The sequence below is a fragment of the Cyrtonyx montezumae genome, unplaced genomic scaffold (assembly GCF_038088225.1).
Source record: "Cyrtonyx montezumae isolate F1298 unplaced genomic scaffold, pur_monq_1.0 scaffold_25, whole genome shotgun sequence".
Lineage (NCBI taxonomy): Eukaryota > Metazoa > Chordata > Aves > Galliformes > Odontophoridae > Cyrtonyx > Cyrtonyx montezumae.
In genome coordinates this window covers 16627227-16650321 of record NW_027071992.1, presented here as the reverse complement: position 1 = coordinate 16650321, position 23095 = coordinate 16627227, and the positions used below count along the sequence as shown (strand labels likewise).

General features: G+C 41.5%; 1 protein-coding gene across 3 annotated transcripts; it reads left to right on the top strand.

Annotated features, from left to right (window-relative positions):
• Positions 1–53: 53 nt before the first annotated feature.
• TPGS2 (tubulin polyglutamylase complex subunit 2) lies at positions 54–22760 on the top strand. Of its 3 annotated transcripts, XR_010622433.1 has the most exons (8): positions 54–189; positions 4657–4736; positions 13200–13287; positions 15465–15596; positions 16729–16842; positions 18388–18548; positions 20414–21362; positions 22170–22760. XR_010622433.1 is itself a non-coding variant. In XM_065740097.1 (7 exons), the coding sequence occupies exons 1-7, from the start codon at positions 117–119 to the stop codon at positions 20639–20641; spliced, it is 873 nt and encodes a 290-aa protein (XP_065596169.1). In that variant the 5' UTR covers positions 54–116; the 3' UTR covers positions 20642–21608. The 3 variants fall into 3 exon arrangements, 2 of the variants coding, with proteins under 2 accessions (XP_065596169.1, XP_065596168.1); XM_065740097.1 differs by lacking the exon at positions 22170–22760 and having other exon boundaries at positions 18391–18548; positions 20414–21608; XM_065740096.1 differs by lacking the exon at positions 22170–22760 and having other exon boundaries at positions 20414–21608.
• The last annotated feature ends 335 nt before the right edge of the window (positions 22761–23095 follow it).

The window sequence follows — 23095 nt, the reverse complement described above, 5'->3', positions numbered from 1 at the left end:
CCTGGCGTCGCTACGGCGAGCGAGAAGGACAAACTAGCGTTTCCGCGCTCTCTCACGCAGACGCACACGCGGCCCCCATTGGTCTGTGAGGGGCGCCGGGCAGCGCCCTGCCGACGATGGAGGAGAAGCCCTCCGCCGGCATCAGGCCCCACCTGGACAAGCTCACCCTGGGGGTGACGCGGATCCTGGGTGAGCACTCGGCGGGAGCGGGGCGTGGCTCGGGTTGGCGCTGGGAAAGGGTTCATCCCACCGCGGGCTTCAGCGGTGGGGCGCGGCCCTCTGACTGAAAAAGAGCTGTCTCGTCTCCGTCAGATGATATGAGGGATGTTGGCATCAGGCCTTCCAGCAGGCGCGGAGCTGCCAGTGGTGTGGTTGGAGGGACAGACGCGTGCCTCATGCCTTGCCCGTGACAGCATTACAGGCAGCGGTTTCCAGAATGTTAGGGATTTTAAAGCCCGCAGTTGCTGGTGTAGTTACTAAATCCATCCTTCCAACTGCAGCACAGACAGCAAGGCCCCAGGGAGGCCACACTACGGCTGGTAAGGACTTATGTCCAGAGCTTACAGACAGGAGGAAATGGCCTTAAACTAAAAGAGGGGAAATTTGGCTTAGACAGAGTGGTGAGGCCCTTCCACAGGCTGTGGATGCCCCGTCCAGGAGGCACTCAGGGCTGGGATGGATGGGGCCCTGGGCAACCTGGTCTGGTGAAAGGCAGCTAACCCATGGCAGGGGGTTGGAGCTGGGTTGACTTTAAGATCCCTTCCAACGCAGGCCTTTCTGTGACTAGGTACCCGAAGTTTATTACTAATCACAAAAGTTCCCAGGTTTCCACTCAGACAGATGAGATTAAATCAGCGCAAAATTCCTATCATGGGTTTCAGTGTTTTGAGCCCAGATTATGTTCAGTGCTGTTTTTCTGACTTCTCATTGGACTTCTAGCCAGCAGTATCCTGGCGTGCATCAAAAGAGGGGTGGCAACAAGGAGAGAGGAATAACTGGCCCCCTCATGTGTGGCCTCAACTGGAATACTGCATCCAGGCCTGGGGCCTCCAACACAAGAAGAATGTTGAGCTGTTGGAGCAGGTCCGAAGCTGGCCAGGAAGATGATCACAGGACTGGAGCACCTCTTCACATAGGCAGCGTGGGACGGAGCTTGGCTTCTGCAATCTGGAGAAGTCTCCAAGGAGAACTCATTGTAGTCTTCCAGTACTTGAAGAGAGCTTATAAGCGGGAGGGCAGAAAAACATATGGCACAGTCTAGTAGTGGTGGGACAAGGGGGATGGCCTTAAACCAAAAGGGAGAAGATACAGCTTAGATATCAGGGACAAATTCATCCCTCAGAGAGAGATGAGGCCTTCACACAGGCTGCCTAGGGAAGCTGTGGGTGCTCAAGGCAGGGATGGATGGAGGCCTGGGCAGCCTGAGCTGGTGGAGGGCAACTGTGACCACAGCATAGGGTTTGGAGCTGGATGATCTTCAAGGTCTTTCCCAGCCTAAGCCATTCTGTGATTCTCAAGATTTGTTTTCCTTTGTTTTGTTTTGTTTGTTGTCCAAATACGAGGTCATGATTTCTCCATCACTCCACTCCAAGAGCATTAAAAGGTAGAACAACTTATTATGAACATTATGGAAAATGCATCTTTTAGCAGGTCTTTTCATAAAATTACTAGCCTTTCCTGCACAGTGTACTGTACAAGATGCAGACCTTCGTTGCTAAGACGTTTCCTTTTTTCTGTTCTTTTTTCCTGTCTGTCCATTCCTTCTGAAAGTTTCACATAGTTTGTTCCCAATGAATTAGTCTGTTGCATGAGAACAGTGTCACCATATTAATTGCTGACCTAAAAATTTTGGGAAACTGTTACCTGTGTTTTCAGAGTTTCTTTCTTTGAAAGAACGAAAGCAGTCTGATGGAGAAATATGCCTTACTTAGTAAATTACAGACCAACCTAGAAGTTACCTTATTTTAAATCCGCTGTGTCTAATGAAGCTCGTGGATACCTTTCTGCCTGGTATGACATAAAAACAGTAGTCAGTTCTAAAAACTTTAGTTTTAAAAATATTTTTTTAGATAATACACATGATTGTGTAATGAAACTCAACATATGCCTTTCAAATAACAAAGTTTTGTGTGTCCACTAATTGGGATCATGAGGCCCAATTTTCTAATACCTTTATGAACAGATGCTTATGGTACCATTTCAGAAACCAAATTCAGTAGATAAATTCTATTAAGAGAGTTTTTGCTTGTTTGTTTGTCTGTTGAACTTCTGGTTTTTGTGCATATCTCTGTAAAGTAGGACATTTGTCAGGAGAATTATGGAGGCTATCATTTTAGGGGGAGAGGCATCTTGTTCCATTTCCAGTATCGGTCAGTTTGCTGGAGTTCTGTAACTAATAGCAATCTAAACTAATAGCCATCTTGGAATATGTTCACTGAATCTGAGTGGCTGGTGTTAGCTGTCCAGGACTGTCCAGAGCTGGGCTATGCTTCAGCATTTACAGTCTTTATTAGCTAAAATTTTAACAATTTGGACAGTTCCACAAAGACCCTGAATGTTTATCTGACTTACGGGAAATATTAGCAGTAGTTCAAGGACTGACAGTGCTGTGATTTCCTGCTTCAGCTTTGTCCTTCAACCATTAATACATCAAGTCTTTCAGATAAATAATGCAAACCATTTTTGGAAGCTTCCAGATGAAATTTCAGGAAAATAGGACTAAGTTTACTGTGATCTGCATTCAGAGGAGTTAATTAGGAAGAGTTCTCTCAACTAGTTAAGCTTTATCCTGTTTCTTTTCTCTAACCTAGTTGGCCTTCTGATTTTTTTTCCATCTGGAAGAAAAGGCTACCCATGGCAGACTTATCCTTTTTTTTCCTCTTCAATATTTAATGGAGCTCCCATCTATACTTAAACAGATCTGTTAAGTGTGGTATTTGGTTCACCCACAGGGTATTTTTAGCATAACATTCAGGATTTTAAGATGGAGTTTCTCATTCTTTTGATCTTGGATTTGGTTCAGACCTCTTTAGAAGTTGCAGTTCACTTATTCTTAAGACATCTTCCTATGACTGATAGGATATTAAATCTTCCGTCATCCCAGCTGAGCCTTTGTGCGTGATGAATTAAACATCCCTGCTGTTTTCTTTGATCATAGAAATAACAATTACTCTGTTATTATAATCTCTTAGCATGTTTTAAGACTTGAATAGCTTAGAAGGAAAAGACTGGTTAGATCATCAATTCCACACACTTCTTTAGGCAGAGAATACATACAAAAGTCTTTTGAACAAGAGACAGATCCCCCAAGCATGTGCCCAGCTATTGAAGTAAAACTTGGCAAAGCATCAGAGAGTCTTCTGTATCTTGGGGCACTGGCCAGAAAGATTACTTAGGTGACCTACTATTTTTATTTATTTTTACTTGGAGTTTGGTTTTCTGATGCTGTATTTTGTCTTTTAAATTGTCTATCATGTTAAAGGAAAGGAAAAAAAATCAATACCTCCAGTTAAAGCAAAGTTCAGGCTTTCTTAATCTGAGTGTTACTCTTCCTCTAGCAGAGTGGACAAGGGCAACACCACTGCAAGAATTAAGAGCCTAACTCTAGAGATAAAAAACAAACTAAAGCTCTCTGGTGCCCATCTTTCCTGTCTAGTGCACTGTGTATACTTTATCAGAAAGCAATTACACTGTGTGTGACTGCTTTGGGAGCCAATACTTTCACAGCAGAGCCAGTCTTGAAAGCCCTGCATAGTGATCATTTCTACTCTATAGCCCTGTGTGCTGGGTTTGCAATTCCCACAACAAGAAGTAAGTAGTATTTCTGGACTCGATCCAAAGTGAATGAAGTCAGTGGGAACTAGTTCAGTTGGCTGTAGATGAAGTAAAACATAAAATAATTAGTGCAAGGGAGACTGTGCTACTGTTATACACCTGCAAGGGTAGCACTGCATAGATTAGTATCTTGCATTTATATAGCATTCTTTTTCATAAAATATTCAGATGATTTTTATAAATGATGAGCTCAGTGCTCATAACAGATTTGCATTTGTCCAGCTGGGATTTCATAGAACTGATGTTTGTTCATGCAGTTCCTTTCAACAGGACCAGATTCTGATCACTGAACTCAGAACTGAAATGTGCCTGTCTTTGTGGATTATGGTTGTTAAAAATTCATAGTAACACTGCACAACATCTTGTGTCAAGCTGAGCATGTTGGACCCAACTGAAACCATGGAGCATGCTTACAAACAGAGATTCTTCCTTACTTCAAGTTTGCCCAGGAATCCATGGTTGATTTTTCATTAAGATACCTGCAAATGACCAGACTTTGAATACAAAATGTGCTTATGTGCACACACATAAGCAGATGCACACTTGATTTATTTCTTTATGCATATATGTGTATATAATGTGTGTGCATAAATGCGTGTATCTCAGCCATCAAAAGGTGGCATCTTGTGCAGCATTAGGCATTCCCGTGACAAGACACATATTAACAGGCAAGAGAAAGTGACTGCTCCGTCACAAGCACATTGTCTCCAGTTATTAATGCCATCTTCCCAACTGTCATTCAGGTTAATTTGCAAAATTGTCTGTCTAACAGTGCTTGGTCTCCCCATTCTGGCTGTTAACATGCTTCTCTTTTCCTTTTAGAGACTTCACCAGGTGTTTCTGGTGTGACATTAGTAGAAAAGGAGCCAGCTGATCGCCATGAAATTATTTCATGGGAGCAGGTGAGTATTTTTGTGATAATACTGCAGTGAAGTTAGCCTGAATGTGAAGCAATCCCTGGAGAGTATCTGATGCAATGGCTGTCTTGTGTTTCTGATGCTATGTGTTTGGAAGTGTGGTGCAAGTTGTGGGTGTTTCTTTTTTGTTTGTTTGTCCGTCCATTTTTGTATTTTTTTAATCACATATCACTCTGGTTTTTGGCTACCATATGTACCTTATCTGTTAGGAAAATACCATTAGCTTGGATAAGTTCAGAACAACACCTCTAGGAAGGAGTTGCATAACTGTAACAGTCAACAACGGTGGTGACTCAATGGAGACCAGACATTGTTCTGACTCAGGACTGAAATCATTCTCCAACACGCTTTTGGGCAAAATTAAGCTTTTTTTTCTCATGGTCTTTAAAGGTAAAAGCCTGAAGCTGGAAATTACTAATAAACCTCCCAATCCATGCTAGTTAGCCACTCCTCTTTGTTTTCAGCTGATCATTTCCATTTCTCATAGCCCGCACTTTCTGTCTGGCTACACACCCAATCTTTTCATTGAAATATGTTCAGGTACCTGTTGAAGAAGGCTGTAGTCCACATGCTACCTCAACACCTCATTTACTGACTTCACTCTACCAGGCTGCGTGCTCATGAACGCTCCTGACTTTGGTGGATAGAGATGATATTTTTAGGCTCCTTTTTGAGTGTACATGCATTTATTAGACCTGTGATCATGAGACAGTAACTGTCTTCTGCCTATTTCTCGTGTGTTGGGAAGGGATGGTTGTACCTGTTCAGCCTTTGGGAGGGAGCATGGTAGAGGATGGAGCTGAGTGAATTCTCTGCCATCAGATTCTGAATATGCCTGAGTACACAAGATGAAAGAAGCTGCACTTGTTTCCACTACTTAAAATAACTTCCCCTTTAATATCATGCCATGTACTTTTTTTTTTCCCAAAATCTTGCTCTAGGTCTGGTACTGTCTTATCCTGGTTGACGTTACTTATCCATAATTTACCTGTGTTAGTTACTAAAACATGTACAGTAGCTGATAAATGTGGTCAGGCAGAAATGTATGGCTTTTCAGCTTTGTGTGAACTGATTCCTGATTTCCTCTAGCTGTTGTTCAGGTGTTGGAATAACTGGGCTGGAAAATCAGAAGCATCCTGGCTGTCAGCCAGCTCAAATCGGGGAGAGGCATAGTAGTGTTCACTCCTTCTTTTTCTGTGGAGTGGAGATGACTGTCCCTGTAGAACATGTTGTCATTTTCAGGTCTTCTCATCCTCAAAATCCAATAAGATTTGTTCTAAACTTGAACTATTCTTGTAAAACCAAAATTTGACATGCTTCAGCCAACACACTTTGTTTCAAAATTACCAAAACAAAAGTTGAATTTGTTTCCTACTAATGAAAAAAACTAGGTATATCGTGGAAGTAAATGATGAAGATTAAGTAGATACAGTTGGTCTGGGCAACTAATGATGCAAGAGTTCACTGTTGTTTTTTTCTTTTTTGTTTCCAGTGGCTTTAATAGAATTTATATCCTTTCCTGAATTAAAAAATAAGTATATTTTTTCCAGTATTTCCTGAGCTTGAGGATGAACTCTGATGTCTAACACAGTCCACACAACTGCAGTATGTCCTGCAGTGACAATTGTTCAACATATTAGGAGGCTCTTCAAAGATTAACTTTTCTCCAAACTCCCCTTGAATCTGAGTGGAAGTGTATACGACTTTCATCACTGCGTTCTCATAGCCACTAGGTGGCAACAGTTGTACATATAATGCCTTACTCCGTAGCTGAGACGTTAGCAAAGTCTTGACACAGCCTGTATTTTTAACTACCCTTTATTTATTTGGTACGAAAATATTTGCAGGAACAGTGTAGGGAAAGTTGATAAAAACTATTCCCAAAGTTACACTCTCTTCCCCAAAAGAATCCTTTCTCTTTCTTGAGTCTCATCAAATAAAAGCTCTATTTTTTAAGAGTTTTATTCTTTATTTATTATTTATGGTTTTTTAGAAGCATTTTTTTCCACTCGTTTCAGCTTTGCAGAGAAGTATTTCTGCCAAGAGAGAATCTGTAGTATATAGAAATTTTTTTTAGGAAAAACAGAATTGTTTAATTGTGAATGATTAAATTTGTATTTTAACAATGCTGGCAACATGTATTGCATTTCTTATCTCAACCTGCTCTGTTTGTTAAAATGAGGAGTGCCTGGTTTCTGCTAGTATTCAACTGACTATAACAGTAGAAGTTTTAAAATCTTAACAGAGACAGTAAGTGCCAAGAGTTCAACGGCAGAAGGCAAGCTTGATGGCAGGTTACAGTGCAGTAAGACAGCAGGAGAGCAGAAGAGATTATTCCAAGGCTTTTTGTAGACACAGGTTGGAAGAGTACACCTGAAATACTCCTGGATATTTTTTTTACAAATCTACATGCTCGACAAAAATATTTGAGATATGCACTTGTCAGGTATTTACATGGGTAACATCACTTCCCCTAAAACTTAAAGTGTTTCAAAATATTTTAACGAAAGCAGGTAATTTTTTTATGTTTTCTAATATTTCAGAGCTGCCAAGATGTTATCTTTTTCCAAAGAGAGCGAGACAAGCAGTAAAAAGAGAAGTAGAGACAGTTTTCAGGCCACTGGAATGTCACTGCTAATAACTGTAGATCTTGCTATGAATCATTTGCCACTCCTAAAAATTAAATTGGCATTTGCCCTGCAACCCCCCATGTGTTTTTTGTAAAAGCAGTCATTATACTGAACTATAGCTAGGAGACACTCTAGTATCTGCAGTGACAAAGTCTGATTTAAATTTTCTTTTTGCTTCAGTCAGATTACAAATAAGTCATTCAGCTCAAAAATATAAATTTATATCTGTTGAGGGGAGCTGTGAGTCCCAGAGCTCAGCACCTGAGCAAGCCACACAAAATGAAAGGGGTCATTTTGCCTGTCCCTGTAATTGGCTTTTTTACAGGGTGCAGGTTGCCCTCAGCTTGCTGCTGGAGCTTTGATATTCTATAACTCTACTTGACAAATGTTTTGTTTCTCTTTATGAACTTTGTTGACAAAGAAGTAGTAATCTGTGGCTTTCCTGTCGTGGGCTATCTTAGGCTGACAGACAATTCAGAAATGTAACATAAATCTCACTGGGAACTGAGGTGGTTGTTTCTGGCACTTCTAGAAGTTTCCTCAGCGTGTCTACCATATCTCATTTTGTCTCAAAGTTCTGTGTGGGGGTGCGAACATCCACAAGGGTCTTTCTTGCCATATTTTTGCAATGCTCTCCCAGAGCATTAGGTGGTCCTGCAATCCGTGATTCCCAGGAACACAGAATCTGCCAATTTTGAATCTGCCTTATAATCCTGCAGGTGAGAGCTGGGAAAGTGAATCCAGGAGAAATGGTGCATAAGACAGGTGTATTTCCTCAAGCTGCCTTGAGGGAACAGGCTGGAAGCCTTTGGAAGGCAGTTGATGATTCTGACACAGCATTCTTATCTTGTGGAGCCTTATAATCTTCTGGTACAAAGTACTAGCTACACAACACCAGTTCTTCACTTTTTGTCAAGAAAACTGCCAAATTATGTTCTCTGCAGCAGGGATTTGGGCCCACTCCAGCCCTGCTTTTCCATAGGAGGAAGGGGCAGGAAATCCAAGGAGAGTGGTCCTAGGAGTCCCACCTGGACCAAAGTTACAAAAGGTGGAGAGGAATGTCTCAGTAAGTTACAAGTACTCTTCTGTATACCCTGACAGCTAGGGCAGGCCAGTCCTGAATTGGCCTGGTAACAGGGAGAGAGAAAAATGGCTTCTGATGTGCTGTGTCTTTTGGAAGCCATGTGAAGCTGCATAAGTCCGTTCCTTCTCTCTCAAGAAGTAAGGTAATAGTCATACGGATTTTTGGAGAAGCCAGTCTAGAGCAATATGCTTTGATTGATGTCCATTTTTTTCTAGGATATTTGATTAGGAGATATTGTTTCAGTAGTGATTTAAGTGAATTGATGTATATCAAGTGTTTTAGTTATATTAGTACTGATCAGATCTTGGAAGCAAAGCCTCCTTCACTGTTTGTAATATTGTCTGTCATCAGTGGACTGTGCATTCTTGGGAGACTATTTGAGGATATTACGGACAATAATCAAAAGAAAGAGACCTTACTCATCATATTGGGTGTTTGGGATATTCTGTCTTATGAGCGGATGAGTGTAACCAGATGACTGGGATGAAAACAGCTGCTCAGCAGGGCTGTGGTTAAGCCATTGCTGGCAAGTTATTAGGCATACTGTATTTACAGGGTTGGAGATCACAATCCTGGAAACTCAATTGATCAGTGAGAGTACAGCTTCTTGAGATAAAGCCGTTTTTTGGTATTTAATAGTGGACTGTTTATCTGACTCTACTGCCAGAAAATCACTGTTTTGAAGTCATGTGGCTAAGCACAGTGTGACGTATTGGTCAGTTCTCTCTGTCAGATGGAAGAGATAAGTATTAATAAAGCTTTCTTGGGTTTCATATGGGCCTCAGATCTGCACAGCACTTTTGAGCACCACTTGGAATGTCATCCAATGTAATCCACATATTTAAGAGAATCCAAAAATAAAGTGGGGAGGGTGGCCAGTTGAAAAAACATGCATGCATTGTTCTTGCCTTCCAGAAAAGGAGGATTCAGAGCAGAATGCCTTTCCAGACTTAACTTTTGTGCAAGGACCAGTCATTACAGTTTATATATTTCACATAGTGCTTACAGGCAAACACCCACCGAAGTCAAAGAAGCTGTTCCCCTATATATTTCTACTGCTGAGGTAGGCTTGTACAAAATTGAGGGGTGGGATGTTAAAAAGCACTGTGTAAACATTTGTACTCTTTGTAGCAGATCTGTCATATTTTCTTTCTTTTTATTTGTTTTAAACATTACTGCTGTTCTTGCAGATACAGCTTGGAATCAGAAGTGGTGAAAGTGCAGCATGAAATAATAAATATTTAGAACTGCAAAGAACCCAGAGAATAAGGTGTGTTGCTAAAGGCATTTAAAGAACTTCAGATATGTCCGTGTGGTTTAGTAATGTTCTTAAACTTACCACAAGGCCCTTGGCCATCAGCAAGCTCTCATCAGGTGACAGTAAGTTCTTCTGAAAACAAAGTTTCTGCAGTATCAGACTCTGTTTCAGTGGCTCTCATTTCAGGAGATTTTCAGAAACTGGGTAAGGAAAGCACTGTATTAGTGACTGGGCTGCTAATGGGCCAAGTAAAGCAAACTGCCTGCTTGCAAGCTGCAAAGCCCTTAGTATCTGGGACTTGCCATCAGTAGTCAGAAGGCATGAATGGATGTGCATGGAAAGTACATTATTTAGCATGCAGGACTGAAAGCGGTGGGTGCGTGAGAGGCTCCTGCACTGTGTGTGCGCCACAGTTTAGAGGACAGGATCTGTAACAACTCAGGGATAAGTGTTGGGACCATGTAACGTCTTGGTAGGTGATGTGGACACTAGGATCAAGTGCACACTTAGCAGGTTTGAGGACAACACCAAGGTGAAAGGTGCATTTCACACATTAGTGGGAAGGGATGCCATCCAGACAGACCTGGACATGCTTAAGAGCTGGGCCCATGCCAACCTCGTGAAGTTCAACATGGCCAAGTGCAAGATCCTGTACCTGGGTCAGAGCAAAGCGCAGACACAGATTGGGTGCAGAATGGCTTGAGAGCAGCCCCGAGGAAGAAGGATTTGCGAGTGTTGATTGAGGAAAGATTCAACATGAGGCAGCAGTTGTGCTCTTGCAGTCCAGAAGGCCAACTATTCTGGGTTACATCAAGAGAAGCACGAGCAGCAAGTTAAGGCAGGAGCTGCTGACCCTCTATTCCATTCTTGTGAGACCCCACCTGGAATACTGTGTCTAGTTCTGGAGTTCCCAGCACTGGAAGGACGTGGAATTGTTGGAGCAGGTCCAAAGGAAGGCCACAAAGATGGTCAGAGGGCTGGAGCATCTCTGCTGTGCAGACAGGCTGAGACAGCTGGGACTCTTCAGCCTGGAGAAGAGAAGGCTCCAAGGAGACCTTACAGCAGCAGCCTTCTGCTACCTGAAGGGGGCCTACAGGAAAGCTGAGGATGGACTTTTTTATAAGGGCAGGTAGCAACAGGATGAGAGGAAATGGTTTGAAACTGGAAGAGGGTAGATATAGACTCCAGATGAGGAAGGAATTCTTTACAGTGAGGGTGGTGAGACACTGGAACATATTGCACAGGGAGGCTGTGGACACCCCCTCCCTGCAAGCATTCATAGCCAGGCTGGATGGGACTGTGAGCAACCCGGTCTAGTGGGAGGTGTCACTGCTATAGCAGGGGGTTGGAACTAAATGGTCTTGAAGTTTCTTTCCAACACAAATCATTACGTAATTCTGTGATTCTATATGACTGTGATTTATCAAGCAGAAGCCCTGCCCAGGTCTTCGGAAAGGAATATGGCCAGGAGAAGGTCAGGACCTTCTTGTGTCAGTCCCTAATGACCAGAAATCAGCGGTGTAGCTGGATGCACTGCTGCGAGGTAGAGGGAGTAGAGTCGAGGTAGAGTGCCTCTACTGTTAGTAGAGGCACTGTGTCAAAATCCAGGCAGACATCTGGATATGCACAGGCTACAAACATGGGCAACAATCTTATCACCATCTCTAAGAACAGTACAAATCCAGTCTCAGCAGAGGGAGTGCTGGAAAGCTGTTAGTATGACACCTCTGTTTTCTTCAAAGCAATTCTGTAGCTGCTTTGAAACTCATCAAGGAGTCTGAGGCTAACCTGTGAATCCTACTTGAATAAAATCTGGATCTGTGGTAGGATAAGCTTTGTGTGTAGTGGACAGCACTGCTGACTTTAAATGCTCTTAAAAGTCTGTAATTTCATAGTTTCTTGTTTGAGTGTCAAATTCACTGCATAAAGAACAGGCCATGTCCACCAGGATATATTTTAAACTGGATGAATGAAAGGAGTAAACCATTTCTGGAAAAGGCTGAAAATCCTGTCACAAAAGCACTGAATTCACCAGATACAGGGTGTCACAAGTCTCATATTATTTGCTCATTTTCCCAGTGAAGTGTGGCTGCCTGAACCCTGTGGTTATATACAAGTCTCAGCCCTATCTTTTAAAGAAGTTGTCTGACCTTATGATTTAACAAGGGCTTATCTTCCAAAGGGCTTATTTGTCTTTGTCTCTGAGAGGGTTTAATAGCATTGGGACTGAAAAGGGAGAATGAGCACGTGTTGCAGCTTGAAGATTAAACTGCAGCCAGGAAAACTTTTTCTCAATGAGGGTGATGCAGCCCTCGGAAAAAGTAATAAAGAGGTTGTGGAACCTGCATCACTGGAAACTTAAAAGATTCAGATAGACAAAGCCACAGCTAACATTATGATATTTTTAATACTTCTAATTATTAAACTCTCCTGAATTTTGGGGTCTGATTCTCTCTCTTGAAATCTTGAGTTTGAAGACACTTTAGATGTGAACTTACTTCAGTCTTTTTTGGTCTCTTTTTTTCACTCAAATAACTGCAAAGCAATGAGTAACTCCTTTAATCATGTGTATTGCTTATCTTCTTAAAACTGACTTGCTTCTGTACTGTTTCATTTTGTGTCAGTGTGAGTGGAGGATCTGCAACCACACCTGTTTCCAAGACCAGACCCTGCAATTGCCTATAGCTCTAATAGGCTTTTAGTTATTCAGAAGACTCAGCTTTTATCCTTTCTTTTTTTTGTTTCTTGAGAGTCTGAATTAAGAAAGTCTCCTTCCACAACTTGAATATGTATAGCAGAAGGATCCTGGTACTTAGAAGCACTTGTAATGGTGCAATTGCTCCTTTCACTGTTGTTTCAGAAGAAAGCATGCTTAGGAGCCCCAACCTAGTGCCAGAGTGTAGTGGGACAAAACCAGGCTGGGGCATTTGTGAGGCTGGCTGTATGTTTGCACATACACTGTTAAATGAAATGTGAAATCTGCTTGACTATTGGCAGCTCTTGAATCTGTTCTCTCACCTGCCTGGAACTGAACGCCCTTAGAAGAATAGAGTCTTTGTGCTACTATTATATATGCTTTAGTGGAATGGGAGGGTTTAGCCTGATTTCACTTAAAAGACAACTCTACTCTTGTAAGTTATATATATATGTGAAAACAAATATGTCCTTGTATCTGTGATCCTGGAATGACATTTAATATCACAGGATATTATGTTGTCTCAGTTGGGAAATAATCATATAATGACCTTATGATGACAGACTGTGCATTTCCCTCTACATCTACACCCTCTACATTCTCAAGAAATGTGCAATTTTCTACCAGTTTTAGATTGAAATATTTGGCCTGATTTGAGTCATCTAGGAGCTGAGCAAAATACTTGGTGGCAGCTATTTCTATATCAATATTCAATTGCTCTTTGGGTTTGAGGCATATTCTGCATTTTCCCATAACATTTCAAGCCTCTTGTGATTTGCAGAAAAACTCCTGCATATTGCCAGAGGATTTAAAGAACTTCTATCTGATGACTGATGGCTTCCAGATGACCTGGAGTGTAAAAATTGACGGTGAGTCCATGTGTTCGTCTCTGTTGATGTCCACATACGTTGCAGATAATCCTTCTTTTGCAGGGTCTCTTTAGTTTCAAACTTTATTTTTGCAGTTTGTTTGAAAAACTAGCACCATTCTTTACCTTGTGAAAAAATGGAGTCATCTGTTTCTTCTTGATGGCTTGATCAGTCACTAGAAAACTGATCTCTGATATAATAAGGGATTGCAGATTGGCACTGTATCATAGGCTGCTTTAGAAATGTCTTGATGAGGGGAAAAACATCAGAAGTCCTTTCCTGGTGCAGCAGGGCAAAAGCTGTTGTTTGCATATGTTGAACTTGTGCAAAAGAGAAGAACACCAAACACAGTCTCAAAACCAAACAATGGTTTATGGCAAATACTATTCTGTAGTACATTGGCAATCTGTCAACGTCCAGATTTTGGTATGTTTTTTAAATCTAGTATGTGGACTCACTCTGTAGTTCATGGAGAGAGAAGCAGGTCTAGCATGTTATCCTATCAAAGAGCAGTAAAAGGAGTGACCCATTGAAAACGCCTCTTTCTCATTTAAAGTATAGTATATGCAATTCAGGTGACCTGAAGTGTGCACTCATTTTAAATTGGCAAACTGAATAAAATGTCAGAATGAGAACTTTGTGCTGACAGCATAATCCCTCTCTCTCTTTCTTCCTCTGTGGTATGAGGAGAGAACTATCCTTCACTATCACATAACTATGTGAATTACTCATTGGATTATGAACCATAATGAGTGCTGTAGAAAGTTCTTCACATCAGTATCTTCACCTTAATTTCTTCTATGTCTTTCCACACCATCTGGTGGCTGTAATCTGAGGAAAATTAATCTGATAAAATTATCTGACTGAGCCCAAAAGAGAGAGACAGAAAGACCATGACAGTTATAAAATATAGTCTGTCGTCTTTGCTAGTTACATCTCTACCCTACTCAGCTAAAGTGGAACATACTATTCTCACATAGTTCTTGTCCTGAGTTAATAGAAGCCTGACTCAGTCACGCACCCAAGCAGAGGTTGCACAGTTTACATTAGCCAGCCGTGAAGACAAAACCTTGCCACAATAACAAGAAAAATCATGCATTAGTGGAGTGCCTCTTACCACATGTACAGATCTTATCACCAGTCTCCAGAACTGCAAGGTCTGTGCCTGGTTCTGCTTTCCACCAGCTGAAGTCCATTAATTGGAATTATTTCTAAAGTTAGTGGTGGAAATGAGAGCAGGACCAAGCTTCATTATCTGTCCTTATTTGGCAACTCAGGAATGCTGGATCCTTGCCACTGTTTTGTCAGAGTGGGCTGTAGACACTCTTGGTAACTCTTGAACTTTTTCCTAAGGAAGTGGGATTTCATTTCAGATAGAAGGGCTGCAGCACCTTCACTGAAGTCCCCTAATTTTTCAAGTGGGTTTTAGTGTGTTGTGACCTCTGAAGATTCTTCTTTTTAGAGCACACAAGTTCCCAGAGTCCAAGCATGTCCGTAACTGTCTTGTTCAAGCAAACATCCTTCTGTGTTTTTTGAGGCCCTTCATGCTGATCTGTGGCCAAGTGGTGTGCTTGTGATAAGTGGCAGTCCTTAACTTTCTCTCAAGAACACCAGCATGCTGTCACACTGATGAAAACCTGATTTAGAGTGGAGCTCCAAAGAATGCATGAGGTGTAAGAAGACAGGCTAGCTAATACTGTGTGAATGGGTCGTTCCTTGTAGGAAAGGCAGCAGCAAGGATAACTGCTGCATGGAGGTGGATGTTACTAGCTAAGATTTTCACAGGAGTACTAGCCAATTTCACAGGCCTGGGCTAGCAGCTTCAGCACAGGTCTTGTACGCAGTGCAGTTCTCATATGTCCCCAGCTCCAAGACGTCACGTGAGTAGCAGTTCCTTTTCTGTTCCAGATTACAGAAGTTAGAGTTGCACCAAATTAGAACAAATAAAGGTCTTTGAGTTGAAATTTCCTTTATTTTACAGTGGGGCAGGAGCTGCTGACCTAATGTTGTCTGAAAATGCCTTTTTTCTTTCTCCTGTGGAGCCTTATTTTGTTAACTGCATGTAGAGATCCTCATCTCTTTTAGAGGAGCTTAAGTATATGTTTGGAGAAAAAGCAAAGCAGTATGTTCTGTGCTTTTCTGGTACTGGATGTAATTAATGATCAGTCTTATTGCAGATACCCCAATGCCCCTGGGCTCCATGGTGATTAATAGTATCTCAAAGCTTTCTCGGCTTGGAGGTTCCTCCATGTACACTGTGCCTAATGCACCATCTCTTGCTGACCTGGAAGATGACACAGATGAGGAGGGTAAGTTAACTTGTTAACAAGTTAGAGGAAGTGCTCTGCTTTGTTTCTTTTGCTGTGTTAATGTTACAGTACAGCACCTGGATATGGCAACAGATGTTTTTTGTGTCTGCTGGACCATAGCTAGTATGTATTCTCTTAGTCCTTTACAACTTCAAAATGTAGAGATACATGCTACGTAGCTGTGAATCTTTGTTAACTCTAAATCACTAGTATTGTCATTCCCTTTTAACAGTCTGTCTGTCCTCCTGTTCTGCCTTTTCCCCTTTTTACAGTATTAACTATTTAGACTCAAAGACCTCCAGTGATGTACTTAAGGGTGCAGTGAGTAGAAGGTAGAAACCCATAAGACTTATCATCCTGATTTTCATGGAGAGCTCTTCTGAAGAGTACAGCTCTTATGTCCTTCTTCTTCTTCCTCAGAAATATTAAAATTCAAAATGATGTACCACAAGGGTTCACAGCTACACAGTTCTAAAGTAGTCCTCAGAAAGGCTCTGAATTGGTTTGGGGCCACAAGTTGAATGAGAGTCAACATTTGGCTGTTGAGAAAGAGGCTGACGTTACTCTGAAGGTGTGAAGAAATATCTGTCTTCAGGTTCATCAAGGTCTTCTGTCAAGAGAAAAAGAGTAGACAGTTCTCTCTGACTTCTTTAGGAAATAAGAAAACAGGGCCAAAACAAAGGAAAGTGGACAGAACAGAATAATGGATTTCAGTTGAAGGAAGGAAGATTCAGGGTCATTGTGGGCAAAACTTCTAAGTGATAACAATTCATTTAGCTGCAGGAAAAGAACATGAAAAGACATTTTGAGCACTGGAGATTGTTAAGAAATGGTAAGATGCCCATCAAGTGACATCCATAAAGCTGATCCTGCCTTATGTGGGGGAGGGACTGCAGGGCAGCTTGATGTCTTCAGCCATCTGATTTTGATTCTGTTATTTGTTTTCCTACTGAAACCTTGAAAGATATATCTCTCTCTGCCTGAATATAATCCTTTCCAAGAAGTATAAATATAATGGTCTAGTTTAGTTCTTGCTCAGTTAGTTTATTAGCAGCTGCCAAATGGATTGACTGCAGGTGAGATGCAGTCAGTTTCCCAAACACATTTTAAGATACTTTTTTTCTGCTTTCAGGTAATGAAGACAAACCAGAGAAACCACACTTTGATTCTCGTAGTCTTATTTTTGAATTAGACCCATGCAATGGGAATGGGAAAGTTTGTCTTGTTTATAAGCATACTAAACCAGGTAAGATTGAAAAGAGAAAAGTGATCCATCTCTTTTTGCAGATTGTATCTGGGAGGCACATGCATAGAATCATAAAATGTTTACCTTCTTTGCAATTTATAGGTGAACATTTACTGAGACATCCAGGCTCTGTTGAACTCAGTGGCTAAGTCTTACAGTGGCTTAGTTGGAGCTAACATTTTCACTCCTTTTAAAAATTGAGTCTAAGTTATAACTTAATAGTTCTGCATGTACAGTGTAGTTGCATACTGAAATAGGAAAGCACTCACATATAACCAATAGGTTATATCAACTCCTATTGAACCTATATCAACAGGTTATAACAACTCCTATGAGTTGTGTTGAAATAATGCAGTGAGCTAGACTTTCAGCTGCTAACATACATCTGGTTACTTACATGTTTTAGAACAATTGGTGTATGTTTTGATAAGAAACATAAACTGCTTAGAAGCAAAAGGGATGACAAAAATGGTCCTTCTCTTATGCAGATTTAGACTGTTTCAGACACCTTGAATGTGCATATAGAGCCTCAAGGTCCTAACTAGGTCAAAATATGCTGGGGGAAGGTTGAAAGGCAGAGCAAAAGACATGAGGTGAGCAATGCTTTCTAAAACATACCAGAAAAGTTGGTTTCAATCGGGGATCGGTGTAACATGCAAGTCTCTTATAAGGTAGCTGTCATCTGTCAAAGTGCACAGGTCAGTAGGTGTGTGCGTACGTGCATGTACGCTGTGTGGGATTGTGCAATTGTGGTATACCTGTTCTTAAGAAAAGCCTTTGTTTGTTATCTTTTGTTTTTAATTGGATATGACTTTAAACTCCCAGGGCAGAAACTTACTGCTTGTCATCTTGCTTTCCAGAGTAGTTATTTCAGTCCATGCAATGGCTAACCTGAGCAAGGGGAGGGAGTGTTGTTTACTGCTGCTAATGTCAGCATAGGAGGCAGTGTTTTTAATTGGTAGTGTTCAGTGTCTCTGTTTTCCAAGTGAAATCACTTATTGTTATGCTGGTAATTTGGTGGTGGTTTCTTCTTTCTCTTGCCAGCAGAGAAATGTTTGATCACCATTGAGAGATTTTGCAAAACGTGTTTTTTGGCAGAATACATTCTCCTATGAGTTCTGGACTTTACTCGGTAATCTAGATGACTGACAACTCAGTTAGTTGTTTATGTTTTGTGGGGCAAAATGTTGGCTATGATAATGCCTTGAAATTACACTACAAAGTTGCTGTTGTCTGAGGATGTGCAATGTAGAGTATCAGTCCCAGGCTAGATAGAAATAGGATTGCATAGATTTTACAGTGGGGAAAGTGACTGTAGTAGCTATTTTGTTATTCTGGGAACAGAATCAAGATTTGTTCACACATCAGCCTCTTATCCATTGAACCACTTTCCCTGTGGATAATCATCTGTGTTAGTCAGAGATGCTGTGTTTGAAAAGGTGCAGCCTTTTCCATAACTGTTTTGTCTCCCACTTGACAGTGGGTCAGGGATTGATCTCATATCACTACAAAGCAACAATATGTTTTCTGCTTGTGTGGTTCTAGTAGTGTCTTCAGACACAGAGATATGGTTCCTAGACAGAGCTCTGTATTGGCATTTCCTCACCAAAACCTTCACAGCCTACTACCGCCTGCTCATCACTCACCTGGGTCTCCCACAGTGGCAGTATGCCTTCACCAGCTACGGAGTCAGCCCTCAAGCCAAGGTAAGATAGTACAATCTGTCTTGTCAGCATTTTGTGTTAATTATAGTTTGGAAAAACATCTTCTAACCTTTGACAGTCTGTAGACTGAACTAGGCCTCACTGGTGAGCCATGGGAGGGGCCATGATCCTTCCCCTCTACCACATTAACATCATTAACAGTGGTGTTAAATCTACTTTTCTCACCTTAATTGATCTCTACCTTTCACCTCTGTTAGCAGGTGGTGGAAGCTAATTAAGTGCTTGCTTTCTGATCTTGGAGGCCAGTGTCCATTTCCATGACTGTTAGAGAAGATGTAAAGCCATTTGTATAAGTAATATTCGTCTAGATCAGCTTTCTAGGCATAGCAACAAACAAGATGCGACTGCTGCCTCGGTGGAGAGGGAATTCCAGGTACACATTAGACAGAAGCCCGGGGGAGAACTATCAGCTTCAACCTAGTCAAGAATACCAATTCCTCTTCTATCGTCATCAGTCACAAAGGGATACCCTGATAAAAGTGGTGCCCAGAAAGGCAATTTAAATGCCAGCAGTCACAGAAGTACTCATAGGAGAGCTCCAAGTACAGACCAGTCTAGGCTGTATTATTAAAATAGCTATTCTATTCTGCCAGTACCCTGCTTAGAGGTTCCTATTCATTCCTCTATGCTTGACTAGGCTTTCAGCCCTAACCCAGCTTCCACTTTGTGTGAACTGATACAGTGTAATGTCTTTGCATGCTGGCAAGGCCTGGCAAGTCCCCTTGAGTGTCCTGCACTTAACCCACACATGACAGCTGTATTACCAGTTTGACATTCCTTGGTCCCTGCCTCAGTCCTGAGCACGCATCAAAATTATTCACTAAAATCACTGTCGACTTCCCTTCTATTAGTTTGTCTCTTTGCATTTATGGTGTCTTCCCTGTGCACTACCTTGTTAGTCAGGGATGTGAGCATAGTATATTAGCATATTTCTGTGCTCTGCCTTTTTGTAGTTTTCTCATTGTGTTCATATTCACAAAACTTAGCAAAATTATTTGTACACTCTAAATCATCTCCAGCCTCATAGTTTAAATTGTCCTAGTATGTTAACCATTATCATTTGTAAAGGTCTTTAAAGATTGTATATTAAAGCCCTTTGCCATTAGACAGTACATGAACAGACTGCTGTTTACATTTGGTATTGATCTTCTGTTTATCTTGTTAAAAACTTTAGTGAAGATGGTCTCAGTGGGATTTGTAATACTTAAACCACTGCGATTTCATTTCATGACTTCATCAATAGAAGACTGATAGGAAAAGCACTGAGATATGGGAACTTCAGGGCATAATTCTGCAGCGTATGGGAATAAAAAAAAATCTTGTGGTCACTTCTAAACATTAAATCCAGCTGAAGAGAAACAAACACAAAATCCTTTGTGTCAAGAGTTTAAAAAGAAATTTTAATATCATATGTATGGAGAGAATGAGGTAGGCTGTCCTTTGAGAAGTGCAGATGCTTTGGTTATATTTCATAAGCACTTTTTCATTGCAGGTTTTTAATCTTTTCGGCTTCTCTGAACCTAGATAAAAGTGGCCTGGTTTAATCTTCTCCCTTTGCTTTTCTTCATGTGGTTTAAGTCAGGAGTTGCTCCTGACAGGAGTTACACTGCAGGAAGAATAGTGTTAACTTTGTTTCTGGTTCTTCTCTTCCTTGTCTGGAATGTGGGGCAGCTCCAGGGCTGTAGCTGTGTTCCTGTCACAAGGCACTCTACACAGTCCTGTAAACTGCAAATTGGTATGTAGATTATGATTAAAATCAGGGCTCTAGGATGAGAAGAAACAGGCAGAAAGTCTGTAATTATAGTTTGATATTTAACCTGCTCCTTCTCCACCATCCTGTCTTTCAGCAATGGTTTAACATGTATAAACCCATAACAATCAACACAACTCTTCTCTCTGAAGAAACTGATTCCTTTGTAAACAAGCTGGACCCCAATAAGGTATTTAAAAGCAAGAACAAAACTCCAGTGATGAAAAAGAAACAACCCTCCCAGCCAACAAGTGTCCAGAAGAGCAACACTAGCATGCCTTCCACCAAGACTTCCTCACTAGCTGGGAATTCTTCAAGGAAGTGAGATCCACAGATCTGACTCTGAAAAAAGCAAGGAGCTTTGATATTTTCTGATACTGAGTCACAGTGGTTCAAACCAAGCTCCATTTGCATGAATAGGATGCAGGATTTGCATGAAATATAACCATAGAATCACAGAAGTATAGAATACCTCAAGTTGGAAGGGACCCATAAGTATCATCAACTCCAACTCCTGGCTCTACACAGGACCCCCAAAACTCAGCCATATGGACGAGAGTGTTGTCCAGACACTCAATGAGCTCTGTCAAGCTTGGTGCCATGAAAATTGCCCTGGGCAGCCTGTTCCATATCCACCACCCTCTGGTGAGAAACCTTTCATTAAGACTCAGCTGACCCTCCCCTGGCACAATTCCATGCCCTTCCCTTGGACCCTGTCCCTGTTAACAGAAGCCAGAGCTCAGCACTGCTTTTCTACTCTGTGTGAGGAACTTCAGCTGCCATGAGGCCTCCCTTCAGCCTGCTCTGCTCTGGACTGAACCAACCAAGGGACCTCAGCCACTCCTCATACACCTTGCCCTCTGGACCCTTCGTGGGAGGGGTGTACTTCAGGGCAACTTGGATAACAAACCTTGAGACACTGATTTAATTCCCTCCTGCTAGTTGCAGTATGTACTTTTCAGAGGGCATGAAGAAATCCTTGATATTGCTGCTCTGTAGGGAACCTATTATTCCTGAACAACTACAACAGTGAAATGAAAGTAAATGTAAGTCACTGTTACTTTAATAGATCACTCGTGCTGAATTATGGAGTATATTTCTGACATTTCCTTTCAAAGTAAAGGTCCTGACCTTGCATGCTATGGGAGCAGGCTGGAACCCACAGAACAAAGGAATATCTTCTACTTCAGACAGGCTCAGACTCCACATTTCCTGTGCTCCTTCCAGCTTCTGCTCTCATTCACATTACAGAGGAGCCCAGAGCTTCTGTGTTTCTGTGCTAGCTTAGAGACACTCGCTTTACAGTTCAGACCACTTCTTAGCCTTTGTGCCACATCTTTTCAGACAGTGACATCTGCATGATGTCCTTTCCAATTAGCCTGCCAGCGACCAGAACCTGCAAGGTCCTTTGTTGTCTGCACTTCCTCCTCTTGTGGGAAATGCTGAGTTAGGGTGGCTGCAGGTGGGTCTGCAGTGGTAGAGTCCTGTAAGCCAGGAGGATCCTTTGGTTTTACATACTGGAAGTTTTCAGGGTAGAACTGCACTTTAGCATACTGACTTCTGATTTTCAGTTGCATCCATTTCTATTACCTTTATGTGCCAGTTTGTCTTCTTAGATATGTTGAATCTACCTGGTAGCATGTTCCCTAAGCAGGGAAGTAAAAGTCACCATCTGCAAATAAGAGTTGATTATTTAAATAACAGGATTTTTTTATTTATAGAATGCTTACATAACTACATAAGACCAACCTACCTCACAGGGATGTTGTGAGTCTTTTGCAAGTGTTTGCGATGAAGCCACCCTGTTAAGTGCTTAATAATATTTTAATAAAGATTTAAATATTTTCCTCCAGAGTCATTGGGTATTTGCAAATACCTTTGGAAGTGCATGCACAAGGATGTACAGCAACAGCAGGGTGCAGTCTGGACCATTTTTGTTTTAATGCAGCAGAGAGACTTTCACTGAGAAGGGTAAGTTACAGTGTCTTTTAAGCTGATCCCACCTTGAACTGCCTAGATGAGAAGACTTATCTATGTGACAGGTTTTCTACTTCCATCCAGTGTTCACTGTTCAAAATTTCTGCAGCCAGCATCTCCACCTCTGGCAAGCTTTGTTGGCTTTTAGCACTTACTGCAGCCCACCCTTAATGAAGATTGCTCACAGAGACCCCAGGAGTTGCCTGGCATCTGCCCTCTATCATCCCTTACATAAGAAAATCCCCTAGGGTTCTTCTGCCTTCTTAAGTTGATGTGCATCCTGTAGCTGCTCTACTAATAAAAGGTGAACTCTAATGAGTAAATGGACATGGTACCTACCGTCTAATCTCATGCCATAGTAATACACTAGTAATCCTTTTAGTAGTGTGATGTTAATGATTATTAAAGCCAGTAAATGCCAGTTTCTGAAGTTCTGTGTTACAATGATGTTCTGTCAGTTCCTAACCTTGTAGAGCCTGGTACTGTGTCTCAGTAGTGTCCAGCCCTTGTACCACAGTCATTTTCCTGTCATATGTACCATACTTGCTAAAGCATCTCCCAGAAAGCTCAGCCTTATCACCCAGCCTGGAGATAGGCTGATACTGCTGATAGTGTTGTAATTTTAGTCCAGTGGTGCTACAGATTTGCAAGGCTACTGCTTGCCCATTTCCTCATTCAGATGTATGTTGCAGAATTCATGCAGGAGCATGGTGGCCTATTCCTGTTTATCTTACAGTCAGAGTGGAAAAAAGTATTTTTGACATTTGGAGATGCTGCCGCAGAAGCTGTCTGAATCCTCTCA